Source organism: Oncorhynchus clarkii, chromosome 3 (genome assembly GCF_045791955.1).
Source record: "Oncorhynchus clarkii lewisi isolate Uvic-CL-2024 chromosome 3, UVic_Ocla_1.0, whole genome shotgun sequence".
NCBI lineage: Eukaryota > Metazoa > Chordata > Actinopteri > Salmoniformes > Salmonidae > Oncorhynchus > Oncorhynchus clarkii.
Window position 1 is genome coordinate 66,078,485 of NC_092149.1, and position 14,229 is coordinate 66,092,713.

The following is a 14,229-nucleotide window of genomic DNA, read 5'->3' on the forward strand; positions in this document are numbered from 1 at the left end:
AGTGTTCAAAAGGTCATCAATACAATAACATACAGAGTATCAGTGTCCTCGATCCTTGTACATCCAGTCTTGCTTCAATCACTACATTATTAGTTTAATATATAACATACAGCACCGAGCCTATTGACTATCAACCCTTACACAAACGAGTGTCACAAATAGAACACTGCAAATCGTGTTTATTACAAAAAAAGGGGAAACATTCATCTCAATGTATTTTATCTTCCAAAAAGAATGATCATAAATGTTTATTTGCATATATATGCTGTATATAAACAAGTGCTTGACTTGGGCAGAAGCTCACTAGAGCTGAGTACTGGCACCTCAAATTTTCTATACCTGCACCCAAAATGATTAACGGTGCCTATTTCAGTCCAAGTATTGTACTGATATAAACTATATGCTGTTTATACACTCTCAAAACTTTACATTTTATGAAACAGTGAAACAAAGTAGCAGCAACAAGGAGGTAAATCACAAGTGGTTCTCCACTGCAAATACACATCTTCTTATTCCAAACCAGTGTTCTTCAATATTCCATTGGGTATTCTACCCTTCCATTTTGTCTATGTATTTACATAGGCCACATGGTTAGAGAGATGTCATTAAGGTATGTAATTTTGCCCTCTTTTCATATTGTAACGACCGTGGTTTATAAGGGTGGATATCGACTCTGCCACTTGAGCATGTTTTTGTGTGGCATAGTAGATGGCTAGCTGGGCTTCTGGCCAGAAGGTTGAGGAAGACATGCTTCCTGTCTGTTTCATTAATTTAGTGTGAGCTATTCTTAATGGGTTAATCCACCCCCAGAAATAAAAATTATGAAATCCCTGTCAATTTGGTGAAAGCCTATGTTCTATTAGTGGGGAAAATATAACAATTCTCCATGATTTAACTTCTAAGTGATCAGTCTGCGAAGTCAGGAAATCATAAAGGAACGAGTCATACATGGTTCTGTCACTGGAGATAACACACTATCACATTTCATACCGGTTTTAAAACAATTACCTGCACTACCGATCGCCAAACCAGCCAAAAGATGGTATGGGCACACTTGTCTAGAACACATCCATCCGTGGATATCGTCATGACAACATATATTTCGCTTAGATGTGCTCAATCTAAACAGTGTACCAAATTATTCATCAGTTTCTTCTTTAAGTACCATCTCGTAATGCGCCATGTGATACTTCACATGCTGATATTGGCTTTGGTAGTATTGTGTGTAGCTACGTTTGCTAGCTAGCTACTTAGCTAGCTAGCGAGTCCAGCGATAGCATTGCGGGTTTTGCAGCGATTTTCATATGTTGCTACCAACCTCGTTATAATGACAACGTGAAACATTTGTTCACAAAAAAAAAACATTATTGTCACATATCCTATTAGTGTTTTTTTTTAAACACTGTTTAACACTGTTATTCATAATAATTAGTGGTCCTGGGTGGATTATCCTTTGAAGAATGTCTGTGAGTCATAACGACATTACTACCCTACTGTAAGGTTAATGAGCAGGAGCGACCCAACTGCATTCTGAAAATGACAATACCTATCGCAGGTGACGACAATCTAAACCCGCCCTGTAAAAAAAAAATATGATGTTGTTGCATTGAACGGCATCCTATTTAGTATCCACTGGGTCTATTATGTGATATAGCCTACAGTATATTATACTGGTGGTACCCGGCTCTCACGGGTGGTAAATTATTTAAAATGTATATTTAGATTCAATGCAATTCTCGCTGCTGCGTGTGTAGGTGGTGCATGTTTTGATAGGCCTAACCCATGTTATCCATATCTACAGTATTAAAAAACAGCAGTTTACAACAGACATATAATTACTATTGTGATGCATAATGTCACCGTATCTTTGGACCGCCAAAAACTTTTGACCACTAATGGGTGCATGGAATTGGTGTTTGTCTCATTAACATATTTTGAGGCGTGCCTTGTAAGAGGCTCTATTTGTTGCATCCGTGAGTGAGAATGCTGTACCAATTTAAGTCCAATGTGGTTGGTTATAGTGCGTCATTAATTTATAATGTGTAAGGGACAAATTGGAATGACAGCTCATCTGAAACCTTAAATTTGGTTTGAGTGTTTTCATACGTGTCAAACTGCTATGCTTTATCTTGGCCAGGTCGCAGTTGCAAATGAGAACTTGTTCTCAACTAGCTTATCTGGTTAAATAAAGGTGAAATTAAATAAATAAAAATGTAATTTCGGTCGCTTTTGCACTGTAGTTACTGCCAGTTTGGAAATGTTTCTTAGGCCTCTAGAAGTGTGCCAAAATGACACATTGACAATGCCCACAACCTAATCTCTGGTGGACAGACTAAATGACATAAAAGGTATTTTTTTAAATGAGATTTTCGTTTCTGGGTTGCCAAGATTACCCACAAACAAACAACATAAATATGACTGTGCATCATGAATGAATGACTACGCACCATTAATGTTATTCTGAGAGAAATTTGAGCCTTTTACTGCTTTGGAGCAGGGTCGGCTTCAGCTTGTGCAGGGACCTCTTCAGCTTTAACAGCGGCTGCGTCAGCTTTTACAGATGCAGGTTCACCTTGTACAGTGGCCTCTTCAGCTTTTACAGGGGCCGCTTCAGCTTTTACAGGGGCCGCTTCAGCTTTTACAGGGGCCGCTTCAGCTTTTACAGGGGCCGCTTCAGCTTTTACAGGGGCCGCTTCAGCTTTTACAGGGGCCGCTTCAGCTTTTACAGGGGCCGCTTCAGCTTCTGCAGGGGCCGCTTCAGCTTTTGCAGGGGCCGCTTCAGCTTTTGCAGGGGCCGCTTCAGCTTTTGCTGCTCCTTCTTTGGGTGGACATAATTTCCTGGAGAAAACAAGAGGTTTTATTATCATCATGAACTTTGTTTGATGTTTCACCTGTGTTGTGAGTAGACTTGTACAGTTCTATTTTTGACTGGAATGAATTCCAAAAATTACTGAAGTTGAGACTTATATTTCGCTCACTAACTTTAAACATCAGCTATCTGAGCAGCTAACCGATCTGCTGCAGCTGTACATAGCCCATCTGTAAATTGCCCATGCAATCTACCTACCTCATCCCCATATTATTTTTATTTACTTTTCTGCTGTTTTGCACATCAGTATTTCTACTTGCACATCATCATCTGCACATCTATCACTCCAGTGTTAATTTGCTAAATTGTAATTATTTTGCTACTATGGCCTATTCATTGCCTTACCTCCTCACGCCATTTGCACACACTGTGTATAGTCATTTTTTCTATTGTGTTATTGACTGTACGCTTGTTTATTCCATGTGTAACTCTGGGTTGTTGTTTGTGTCACTCTGCTTTGCTTTTTCTTGGCCAAGTCGCAGTTGTAAATGAGAACTTGTTCTCAACTGGCCTACCTGGTTGAATAAAGGTTAAATACAAAATAAAATATACCTATTTTTTTCCCCCAAGGTAATACAAATCTGCTACTTACGCTGTATCTGTTGAGTCCTTTACAAAACCACACACTTTGCTCCTCTGCTCCAACTGCTGTTTGAGTGTGGTGATCTCCCCAGTCCAAGCCTCCTTTTCAGTTTTGAACGTCGCTGAGGAGAACAGACAAGGAGAGGAGATCAGAAGAGCAGAGAAGAGAAGCAAAGGGAAGCCTCTTCAGAAATGCACCCAGAGAGAGTGATGCACTACGTTACAGTGGCTGACATGTTACCAAATTTCACCACCTTGTGGCACATGTGGCTACAAGAATAACAACTCTACTAGAAAAGACTCACATACCTTCAATATCACTCTGCTCCTTCTGTATGGGTGCAAGTACTTCCTCCTTTTGTTTCTTTGTGGCCAAGTGAGAGAGAACACAAATATAGGTAAAGGGGAAAAATAACATTCACGCCAACTGTTTGCTGTACATACTAAAAATCTGTGCACAGATGTCAATTCAACTTTTATTCCACATTTGTTCAACATCATTTCATTGAAATTACGTGGGAAAAAATGTTGATTCAGTCAGTGTATGCCCAGTGGGTTGACAAGCACCATACACCAACCTGGGTCAAATGTTAAATACTTTCAATTGCTTTTTTTGATTGCTCTGGTTTAGTGCACCCTGTTCCAAGCTACACAGCCCAAAGCCATTGTCATCACTGTTCAATGCTTGGGGGTTGCACTTTTGGGACTATTCCATTGGATCCATTGTACCAGGAAAACGAAATCATGAACAGCTCCATTATTTGACATACCTGTATGTTCAGTATTCGACCCAGGTCTGTCTAGTGAAGGGCAGCCCTGTACCTGGAGAGCTACTGTCCTCCAGATTTTCGCTCCAAACCTAATTTAGCACACCTGATTTTACTTTTAGCTGCTCACCAATAACTTATCTAGCTGAATCAGGTATGTTAGGTAAGAGTTGGACTGAAAATGAACAGGATGGTAGATCTCCATGAAGAGGGTTGGGCAGTCCTGGTCTAGTCTTTATAGTACACCAATGGTCTATATGTTCAGTATTTAACCCAGGTCTGTCTAGTATTTATAGAACAGTAATGATCTGTCTCTCACCTTGTCTGCCTGGCAGGCCTCGACCTCAGTCTTCTTCTTCCCCTCCTCTTCGGTCAATTTCTTCACCTCTGCCTCCATCTCCTCCACATTCTTCTTCTTCGAGTCTAACTGCCCCTTCAGCAGGTTTTCCACCCACTGCTTCTCCTTGAGTTGGTTGACGCGCGCCTGTTGCATCTGATCCAGATGCAGGTTCTGCAAGGTCAGCTTGGCTTCTGTCAGGGGCTGGCCAAAGACGATCAGGGCCAGGCCCATAGAGACCAGGATAGTTAGGCCTCCTATCACCAATACAACCCTCATGGCTGCCTCAGAGTTTGTGTGGGTGTTGGTTCTTTATGTTCTTTAAGTCTATGTATTTGTCCCTGTGTGAATGTATGTGTGTCTGCTAGACTTTTATGTGTATATACTGTATGTATATCTATATATCACCTATGTCTTTACAATATTATTGTTGTGTGGCAGAGAGCACAGTGACTATTAAACGGTTTACCTTATTCACTGAGTCAATGATAATGTGTGGTTGTATGAGTGCGTTTCTATGGCTCGTTTGTTACCATAGTCCTCCGATAACCTACAGCATGAAGCCTGAAGCAAATCTATGAACTTCTTTGCATATCATTTTGTTCCTCTTCCTTTAATCTACAGTAAATCTGATTCTTACTGTCATTCCTGGTCCTGTATTCTTCTTCCTGGGTTGCCTCTAGTTTTCTTAGTTCAAAAGATGCTTCGCAATCCAAATTGAAAGCACTGTTAAAGATCACAAAAAACACCTCAATCCTCAAAATCTGTGTAAAGAATGAAGAGGATGTCTTGTCCAACTCTCTAGCACCACCTCCTACCACTCCCCACCTCCCTTTATCTGGTTGTGTGGTTGGTTAGGATTATGGCATAACCGGTTTGACAGTTCCGACAGGTAGGATGGGTCTAATCAAGTGGCTAAGGTGTAAGAAAGGATTTCAGGTGAACAAAAGAGCAGAGCAGTCACGGATATAGTCAATCATAAATCACTTCGGTTCAATACAAGTTTGCAAACAGGGAGACACCTCTCACACAGAAGCCAAGAAAAATGTCTAACTCGCCTTCTCCAAGTAGGCCCTAATATTCCAGTCTCACAGCACCAATGTTCCGTCAACATCAGCCTGGGAGGTTTGTACGGAGTTACAACAAAAGACAGTGACTTTGCAAGCTGCTACAGAATGACAGTGTTCAAAAGGTCATCAATACAATAACATACAGAGTATCAGTGTCCTCGATCCTTGTACATCCAGTCTTGCTTCAATCACTACATTATTAGTTTAATATATAACATACAGCACCGAGCCTATTGACTATCAACCCTTACACAAACGAGTGTCACAAATAGAACACTGCAAATCGTGTTTATTACAAAAAAAGGGGAAACATTCATCTCAATGTATTTTATCTTCCAAAAAGAATGATCATAAATGTTTATTTGCATATATATGCTGTATATAAACAAGTGCTTGACTTGGGCAGAAGCTCACTAGAGCTGAGTACTGGCACCTCAAATTTTCTATACCTGCACCCAAAATGATTAACGGTACCTATTTCAGTCCAAGTATTGTACTGATATAAACTATATGCTGTTTATACACTCTCAAAACTTTACATTTTATGAAACAAAGTAGCAGCAACAAGGAGGTAAATCACAAGTGGTTCTCCACTGCAAATACACATCTTCTTATTCCAAACCAGTGTTCTTCAATATTCCATTGGGTATTCTACCCTTCCATTTTGTCTATGTATTTACATAGGCCACATGGTTAGAGAGATGTCATTAAGGTAAGTAATTTTGCCCTCTTTTCATATTGTAACGACCGTGGTTTATAAGGGTGGATATCGACTCTGCCACTTGAGCATGTTTTTGTGTGGCATAGTAGATGGCTAGCTGGGCTTCTGGCCAGAAGGTTGAGGAAGACATGCTTCCTGTCTGTTTCATTAATTTAGTGTGAGCTATTCTTAATGGGTTAATCCACCCCCAGAAATAAAAATTATGAAATCCCTGTCAATTTGGTGAAAGCCTATGTTCTATTAGTGGGGAAAATATAACAATTCTCCATGATTTAACTTCTAAGTGATCAGTCTGCGAAGTCAGGAAATCATAAAGGAACGAGTCATACATGGTTCTGTCACTGGAGATAACACACTATCACATTTCATACCGGTTTTAAAACAATTACCTGCACTACCGATCGCCAAACCAGCCAAAAGATGGTATGGGCACACTTGTCTAGAACACATCTATCCGTGGATATCGTCATGACAACATATATTTCGCTTAGATGTGCTCAATCTAAACAGTGTACCAAATTATTCATCAGTTTCTTCTTTAAGTACCATCTCGTAATGCGCCATGTGATACTTCACATGCTGATATTGGCTTTGGTAGTATTGTGTGTAGCTACGTTTGCTAGCTACTTAGCTAGCTAGCGAGTCCAGCGATAGCATTGCGGGTTTTGCAGCGATTTTCATATGTTGCTACCAACCTCGTTATAATGACAACGTGAAACATTTGTTCACAAAAAAAACATTATTGTCACATATCCTATTAGTGTTTTTTTTTAAACACTGTTTAACACTGTTAATCATAATAATTAGTGGTCCTGGGTGGATTATCCTTTGAAGAATGTCTGTGAGTCATAACGACATTACTACCCTACTGTAAGGTTAATGAGCAGGAGCGACCCAACCGCATTCTGAAAATGACAATACCTATCGCAGGTGACGACAATCTAAACCCGCCCTGTAAAAAAAAAATATGATGTTGTTGCATTGAACGGCATCCTATTTAGTATCCACTGGGTCTATTATGTGATATAGCCTACAGTATATTATACTGGTGGTACCCGGCTCTCACGGGTGGTAAATTATTTAAAATGTATATTTAGATTCAATGCAATTCTCGCTGCTGCGTGTGTAGGTGGTGCATGTTTTGATAGGCCTAACCCATGTTATCCATATCTACAGTATTAAAAAACAGCAGTTTACAACAGACATATAATTACTATTGTGATGCATAATGTCACCGTATCTTTGGACCGCCAAAAACTTTTGACCACTAATGGGTGCATGGAATTGGTGTTTCTGTCTCATTAACATATTTTGAGGCGTGCCTTGTAAGAGGCTCTATTTGTTGCATCCGTGAGTGAGAATGCTGTACTAATTTAAGTCCAATGTGGTTGGTTATAGTGCGTCATTAATTTATAATGTGTAAGGGACAAATTGGAATGACAGCTCATCTGAAACCTTAAATTTGGTTTGAGTGTTTTCATACGTGTCGAACTGCTATGCTTTATCTTGGCCAGGTCGCAGTTGCAAATGAGAACTTGTTCTCAACTAGCTTATCTGGTTAAATAAAGGTGAAATTAAATAAATAAAAATGTAATTTCGGTCGCTTTTGCACTGTAGTTACTGCCAGTTTGGAAATGTTTCTTAGGCCTCTAGAAGTGTGCCAAAATGACACATTGACAATGCCCACAACCTAATCTCTGGTGGACAGACTAAATGACATAAAAGGTATTTTTTTAAATGAGATTTTCGTTTCTGGGTTGCCAAGATTACCCACAAACAAACAACATAAATATGACTGTGCATCATGAATGAATGACTACGCACCATTAATGTTATTCTGAGAGAAATTTGAGCCTTTTACTGCTTTGGAGCAGGGTCGGCTTCAGCTTGTGCAGGGACCTCTTCAGCTTTAACAGCGGCTGCGTCAGCTTTTACAGATGCAGGTTCACCTTGTACAGTGGCCTCTTCAGCTTTTACAGGGGCCGCTTCAGCTTTTACAGGGGCCGCTTCAGCTTTTACAGGGGCCGCTTCAGCTTTTACAGGGGCCGCTTCAGCTTCTGCAGGGGCCGCTTCAGCTTCTGCAGGGGCCGCTTCAGCTTCTGCAGGGGCCGCTTCAGCTTTTGCAGGGGCCGCTTCAGCTTTTGCAGGGGCCGCTTCAGCTTTTGCTGCTCCTTCTTTGGGTGGACATAATTTCCTGGAGAAAACAAGAGGTTTTATTATCATCATGAACTTTGTTTGATGTTTCACCTGTGTTGTGAGTAGACTTGTACAGTTCTATTTTTGACTGGAATGAATTCCAAAAATTACTGAAGTTGAGACTTATATTTCGCTCACTAACTTTAAACATCAGCTATCTGAGCAGCTAACCGATCTGCTGCAGCTGTACATAGCCCATCTGTAAATTGCCCATGCAATCTACCTACCTCATCCCCATATTATTTTTATTTACTTTTCTGCTGTTTTGCACATCAGTATTTCTACTTGCACATCATCATCTGCACATCTATCACTCCAGTGTTAATTTGCTAAATTGTAATTATTTTGCTACTATGGCCTATTCATTGCCTTACCTCCTCACGCCATTTGCACACACTGTGTATAGTCTTTTTTTCTATTGTGTTATTGACTGTCTGCTTGTTTATTCCATGTGTAACTCTGGGTTGTTGTTTGTGTCACTCTGCTTTGCTTTTTCTTGGCCAAGTCGCAGTTGTAAATGAGAACTTGTTCTCAACTGGCCTACCTGGTTGAATAAAGGTTAAATAAAAAATAAAATATACCTATTTTTTTCCCCCAAGGTAATACAAATCTGCTACTTACGCTGTATCTGTTGAGTCCTTTACAAAACCACACACTTTGCTCCTCTGCTCCAACTGCTGTTTGAGTGTGGTGATCTCCCCAGTCCAAGCCTCCTTTTCAGTTTTGAACGTCGCTGAGGAGAACAGACAAGGAGAGGAGATCAGAAGAGCAGAGAAGAGAAGCAAAGGGAAGCCTCTTCAGAAATGCACCCAGAGAGAGTGATGCACTACGTTACAGTGGCTGACATGTTACCAAATTTCACCACCTTGTGGCACAAGTGGCTACAAGAATAACAACTCTACTAGAAAAGACTCACATACCTTCAATATCACTCTGCTCCTTCTGTATGGGTGCAAGTACTTCCTCCTTTTGTTTCTTTGTGGCCAAGTGAGAGAGAACACAAATATAGGTAAAGGGGAAAAATAACATTCACGCCAACTGTTTGCTGTACATACTAAAAATCTGTGCACAGATGTCAATTCAACTTTTATTCCACATTTGTTCAACATCATTTCATTGAAATTACGTGGGAAAAAATGTTGATTCAGTCAGTGTATGCCCAGTGGGTTGACAAGCACCATACACCAACCTGGGTCAAATGTTAAATACTTTCAATTGCTTTTTTTGATTGCTCTGGTTTAGTGCACCCTGTTCCAAGCTACACAGCCCAAAGCCATTGTCATCACTGTTCAATGCTTGGGGGTTGCACTTTTGGGACTATTCCATTGGATCCATTGTACCAGGAAAACGAAATCAAGAACAGCTCCATTATTTGACATACCTGTATGTTCAGTATTCGAGCTACTGTTCTCCAGATTTTCGCTCTAACCCTAATTTAGCACACCTGATTTTACTTTTACAGTGCCTTGCGAAAGTATTCGGCCCCCTTGAACTTTGCGACCTTTTGCCACATTTCAGGCTTCAAACAAAGATATAAAACTGTATTTTTTTGTGAAGAATCAACAACAAGTGGGACACAATCATGAAGTGGAATGACATTTATTGGATATTTCAAACTTTTTTAACAAATCAAAAACTGAAAAATTGGGCGTGCAAAATTATTCAGCCCCTTTACTTTCAGTGCAGCAAACTCTCTCCAGAAGTTCAGTGAGGATCTCTGAATGATCCAATGTTGACCTAAATGACTAATGATGATAAATACAATCCACCTGTGTGTAATCAAGTCTCCGTATAAATGCACCTGCACTGTGATAGTCTCAGAGGTCCGTTAAAAGCGCAGAGAGCATCATGAAGAACAAGGAACACACCAGGCAGGTCCGAGATGCTGTTGTGAAGAAGTTTAAAGCCGGATTTGGATACAAAAAGATTTCCCAAGCTTTAAACATTCCAAGGAGCACTGTGCAAGTGATAATATTGAAATGGAAGGAGTATCAGACCACTGCAAATCTACCAAGACCTGGCCGTCCCTCTAAACTTTCAGCTCATACAAGGAGAAGACTGATCAGAGATGCAGCCAAGAGGCCCATGATCACTCTGGATTAACTGCAGAGATCTACAGCTGAGGTGGGAGACTCTGTCCATAGGACAACAATCAGTCGTATATTGCACAAATCTGGCCTTTATGGAAGAGTGGCAAGAAGAAAGCCATTTCTTAAAGATATCCATAAAAATTGTTGTTTAAAGTTTGCCACAAGCCACCTGGGAGACACACCAAACATGTGGAAGAAGGTGCTCTGGTCAGATTAAACCAAAATTGAACTTTTTGGCAACAATGCAAAACGTTATGTTTGGCGTAAAAGCAACACAGCTCATCACCCTGAACACACCATCTCCACTGTCAAACATGGTGGTGGCAGCATCATGGTTTGGGCCTGCTTTTCTTCAGCAGTGACAGGGAAGATGGTTCAAATTGATGGGAAGATGGATGGAGCCAAATACAGGACCATTCTGGAAGAAAACCTGATGGAGTCTGCAAAAGACCTGAGACTGGGACGGAGATTTGTCTTCCAACAAGACAATGATCCAAAACAAAGCAAAATCTACAATGGAATGGTTCAAAAATAAACATATCCAGGTGTTAGAATGGCCAAGTCAAAGTCCAGACCTGAATCCAATCGAATCTGTGGAAAGAACTGAAAACTGCTGTTCACAAATGCTCTCCATCCAACCTCACTGAGCTCGAGCTGTTTTGCAAGGAGGAATGGGAAAAAATGTCAGTCTCTCGATGTGCAAAACTGATAGAGACATACCCCAAGCGACTTACAGCTGTAATCACAGCAAAAGGTGGCGCTACAAAGTATTAACTTAAGGGGGCTGAATAATTTTGCACGCCCAATTTCAGTTTTTGATTTGTTAAAAAAGTTTGAAATATCCAATAAATGTCGTTCCACTTCATCATTGTGTCCCACTTGTTGTTGATTCTTCACAAAAAACAGTTTTATATCTTTATGTTTGAAGCCTGAAATGTGGCAAAAGGTCGCCAAATACTTTCGCAAGGCACTGTAGCTGCTCACCAATAACGTATCTAGCTTGTAGCGGTATTTATTAGAGAGGGGTAAAGAAAGATTTTGTTCGGGCGCCAGGCAGGTATTAACCATGCCGAAAGGAAAAGAGTAGAATAGAGAGAGTACCACTACCAGACCCACACACATCAGCAGAAGAGACTGCCTAGGGTGCAGCCTGTTTACCAGATAGCCAGTGGAGAGAAAAGAGAACACACCATATAAAACCCACATCACAGCACAGGGGTAACCCCAACAATAATACCTCATACAATAATACTAATACTAATAATGGCAGAGCAATTAAACAGCAACTTCATACAAGAACGAACCCAGTCAGAGGATTTGCAATAATCTGTATTATTTTCTAGTGGATGAGTGCATGAATGTGGGGGGTGTTCATCGACACAACAAAGGCCTTAAAAATGTCCACAGTCTTCTCGGCCACTAGTCATTAGTCGTTCATTAGTACACCTCACCTCAATACAGTTCACATAACAATACAAAACTTGCAAGCAACCTCCCTTTTAACTAAAATGTCCATCAAAATACTTCTGGCAGGGCAATAATAGTCCAGCACTAATGAACTTCAATGGGAAGTGCATTTGAAAAATAGAGAGTCTGTTGCAGGGTAAAGCACTGGAACGAGAGGGAAGAGAAAGAGAGAGAAAAAGAGAAATCTTAGCTGTGGTCTTCAGGCCTGCCGGTGTACGGTCTGACTGTCCGATGGTTTGTTGGTTTGTATGTTAAAGCTTCGCAACAATGTTGCTACTAATCCATGCGATCCATAACGGGCGCGGTCCCAAACAAAAACAACCACGATCTAAAGCGATCACACCGATGATTGAGTTAAATACTTTATAAACTACAAACGCTGAAAACAAACAAAACTTCTGCAGCACAGCACACACAATCAAACTGTCGCGCCATCAAAGAGCTCCTCCCCAAAAAGTTGAATGAGCCCTCTTTATTTTCTCCTTCCTTAATGCTCATGCTCTCCTAAAGTTGAAGTGCACGGCGAAGGCTCCGTGCAGATTTCGCCACAAGCTGAATCAGGTATGTTAGGTAAGGGTTGGACTGAAAATGAACAGGATGGTAGATCTCCATGAAGAGGGTTGGGCAGTCCTGGTCTAGTCTTTATAGTACACCAATGGTCTATATGTTCAGTATTTAACCCAGGTCTGTCTAGTATTTATAGAACAGTAATGATCTGTCTCTCACCTTGTCTGCCTGGCAGGCCTCGACCTCAGTCTTCTTCTTCCCCTCCTCTTCGGTCAGTTTCTTCACCTCTGCCTCCATCTCCTCCACATTCTTCTTCTTCGAGTCTAACTGCCCCTTCAGCAAGTTTTCCAGCCACTGCCTCTCCTTGAGTTGGTTGACACGCGCCCTCTGCATCTGATCCAGATGCAGGTTCTGCATGGTCAGCTTGGCTTCTGTCAGGGACTGGCCAAAGACGATCAGGGCCAGGCCCATAGAGACCAGGATAGTTAGGCCTCCTAGCACCAATACAACCCTCATGGTTGCCTCTGGGAGTTTGTGTGGGTGTTGGTTCTTTATGTTCTTTCAGTCTATGTATTTGTCCCTGTGTGAATGCATGTGTGTCTGCTGGACTTTTATGTGTATATACTGTATGTATATCTATATATCACCTACGTCTTTACAATATTAATGTTGTGTGGCAGAGAGCACAGTGACTATTAAACGGTTTACCTTATTCACTGAGTCAATGATAATGTGTGGTCGTATGAGTGAGTTTCTATGACTCGTTTGTTACCATAGTCCTCCCATAGCCTACAGCATGAAGCCTGAAGCAAATCTATGAACTTCTTTGCATATCATTTTGTTCCTCTTCCTTTCCTCTACAGTAAATCTGATTCTTACTGTCATTCCTGGTCCTGTATTCTTCTTCCTGGGTTGCCTCTAGTTTTCTTAGTTCAAAAGATGCTTCGCAATCCAAATTGAAAGCACTGTTAAAGATCACAAAAAACACCTCAATCCTCAAAATCTGTGTAAAGAATGAAGAGGATGTCTTGTCCAACTCTCTAGCACCACCTCCTACCACTCCCCACCTCCCTTTATCTGGTTGTGTGGTTGGTTAGGATTATGGCATAACCGGTTTGACAGTTCCGACAGGTAGGATGGGTCTAATCAAGTGGCTAAGGCGTAAGAAAGGATTTCAGGTGAACAAAACAGGGAGACACCTCTCACACAGAAGCCAAGAAAAATATCTAACTCGCCTTCTCCAAGTAGACCCTAATATTCCAGTCTCACAGCACCAATGTTCCGTCAACATCAGCCTGGGAGGTTTGTACGGAGTTACAACAAAAGACAGTGACTTTGCAAGCTGCTACAGAATGACAGTGTTCAAAAGGTCATCAATACAATAACATACAGAGTATCAGTGTCCTCGATCCTTGTACATCCAGTCTTGCTTCAATCACTACATTATTAGTTTAATATATAACATACAGCACTGAGCCTATTGACTATCAACCCTTACACAAACGAGTGTCACAAATAGAACACTGCAAATCGTGTTTATCACAAAAAAGGGGAAACATACATCTCTTCCAAAAATAATTGTTACCTCATTTGCACACACTGTATATAGACTTTTTCTCTGTT

General features: G+C 40.9%; 2 protein-coding genes across 3 annotated transcripts; both read right to left on the reverse strand.

Moving 5' to 3' along the window:
- Positions 1-1,351: 1,351 nt before the first annotated feature.
- Positions 1,352-5,308, reverse strand: LOC139406080 (brain acid soluble protein 1-like). 2 transcript variants are annotated; one of them, XM_071148547.1, is made up of 5 exons: positions 5,196-5,308; positions 4,538-4,759; positions 3,761-3,815; positions 3,462-3,573; positions 1,352-2,838 (listed from the first exon to the last, which is right to left on the reverse strand). In XM_071148547.1, exons 1-5 carry the CDS (start codon positions 5,199-5,201, stop codon positions 2,481-2,483), a joined length of 753 nt encoding a protein of 250 aa, XP_071004648.1. In that variant the 5' UTR covers positions 5,202-5,308; the 3' UTR covers positions 1,352-2,480. The 2 variants fall into 2 exon arrangements, with proteins under 2 accessions (XP_071004648.1, XP_071004647.1); XM_071148546.1 differs by lacking the exon at positions 5,196-5,308 and having other exon boundaries at positions 4,538-5,105.
- A 2,895-nt stretch (positions 5,309-8,203) lies between these two features.
- On the reverse strand, positions 8,204-13,630 carry LOC139385876 (brain acid soluble protein 1-like). The gene is made up of 4 exons (XM_071131164.1): positions 12,826-13,630; positions 9,463-9,517; positions 9,164-9,275; positions 8,204-8,540 (listed from the first exon to the last, which is right to left on the reverse strand). Exons 1-4 carry the CDS (start codon positions 13,120-13,122, stop codon positions 8,204-8,206), a joined length of 801 nt encoding a protein of 266 aa, XP_070987265.1. The 5' UTR covers positions 13,123-13,630.
- Between the last annotated feature and the right edge of the window lie 599 nt (positions 13,631-14,229).

What these genes read in the sequence shown, in the direction of transcription:
- LOC139406080 (XM_071148546.1), bottom strand. Translation starts at nt 4,834, where the DNA reads ATGAGGGTTGTATTGGTGATAGGAGGCCTAACTATCCTGGTCTCTATG. An exon ending in GGAGCAGAGTGATATTGAAG is followed by an intron (nt 3,574 to 3,760) that starts GTATGTGAGTCT and finishes TGTTCTCCTCAG; the next exon opens with CGACGTTCAAAACTGAAAAG. An exon ending in AAGGACTCAACAGATACAGC is followed by an intron (nt 2,839 to 3,461) that starts GTAAGTAGCAGA and finishes TGTTTTCTCCAG; the next exon opens with GAAATTATGTCCACCCAAAG.
- LOC139385876 (XM_071131164.1), bottom strand. Translation starts at nt 13,122, where the DNA reads ATGAGGGTTGTATTGGTGCTAGGAGGCCTAACTATCCTGGTCTCTATG. An exon ending in AGGCCTGCCAGGCAGACAAG is followed by an intron (nt 9,518 to 12,825) that starts GTGAGAGACAGA and finishes TTGGCCACAAAG; the next exon opens with AAACAAAAGGAGGAAGTACT. An exon ending in AAGGACTCAACAGATACAGC is followed by an intron (nt 8,541 to 9,163) that starts GTAAGTAGCAGA and finishes TGTTTTCTCCAG; the next exon opens with GAAATTATGTCCACCCAAAG.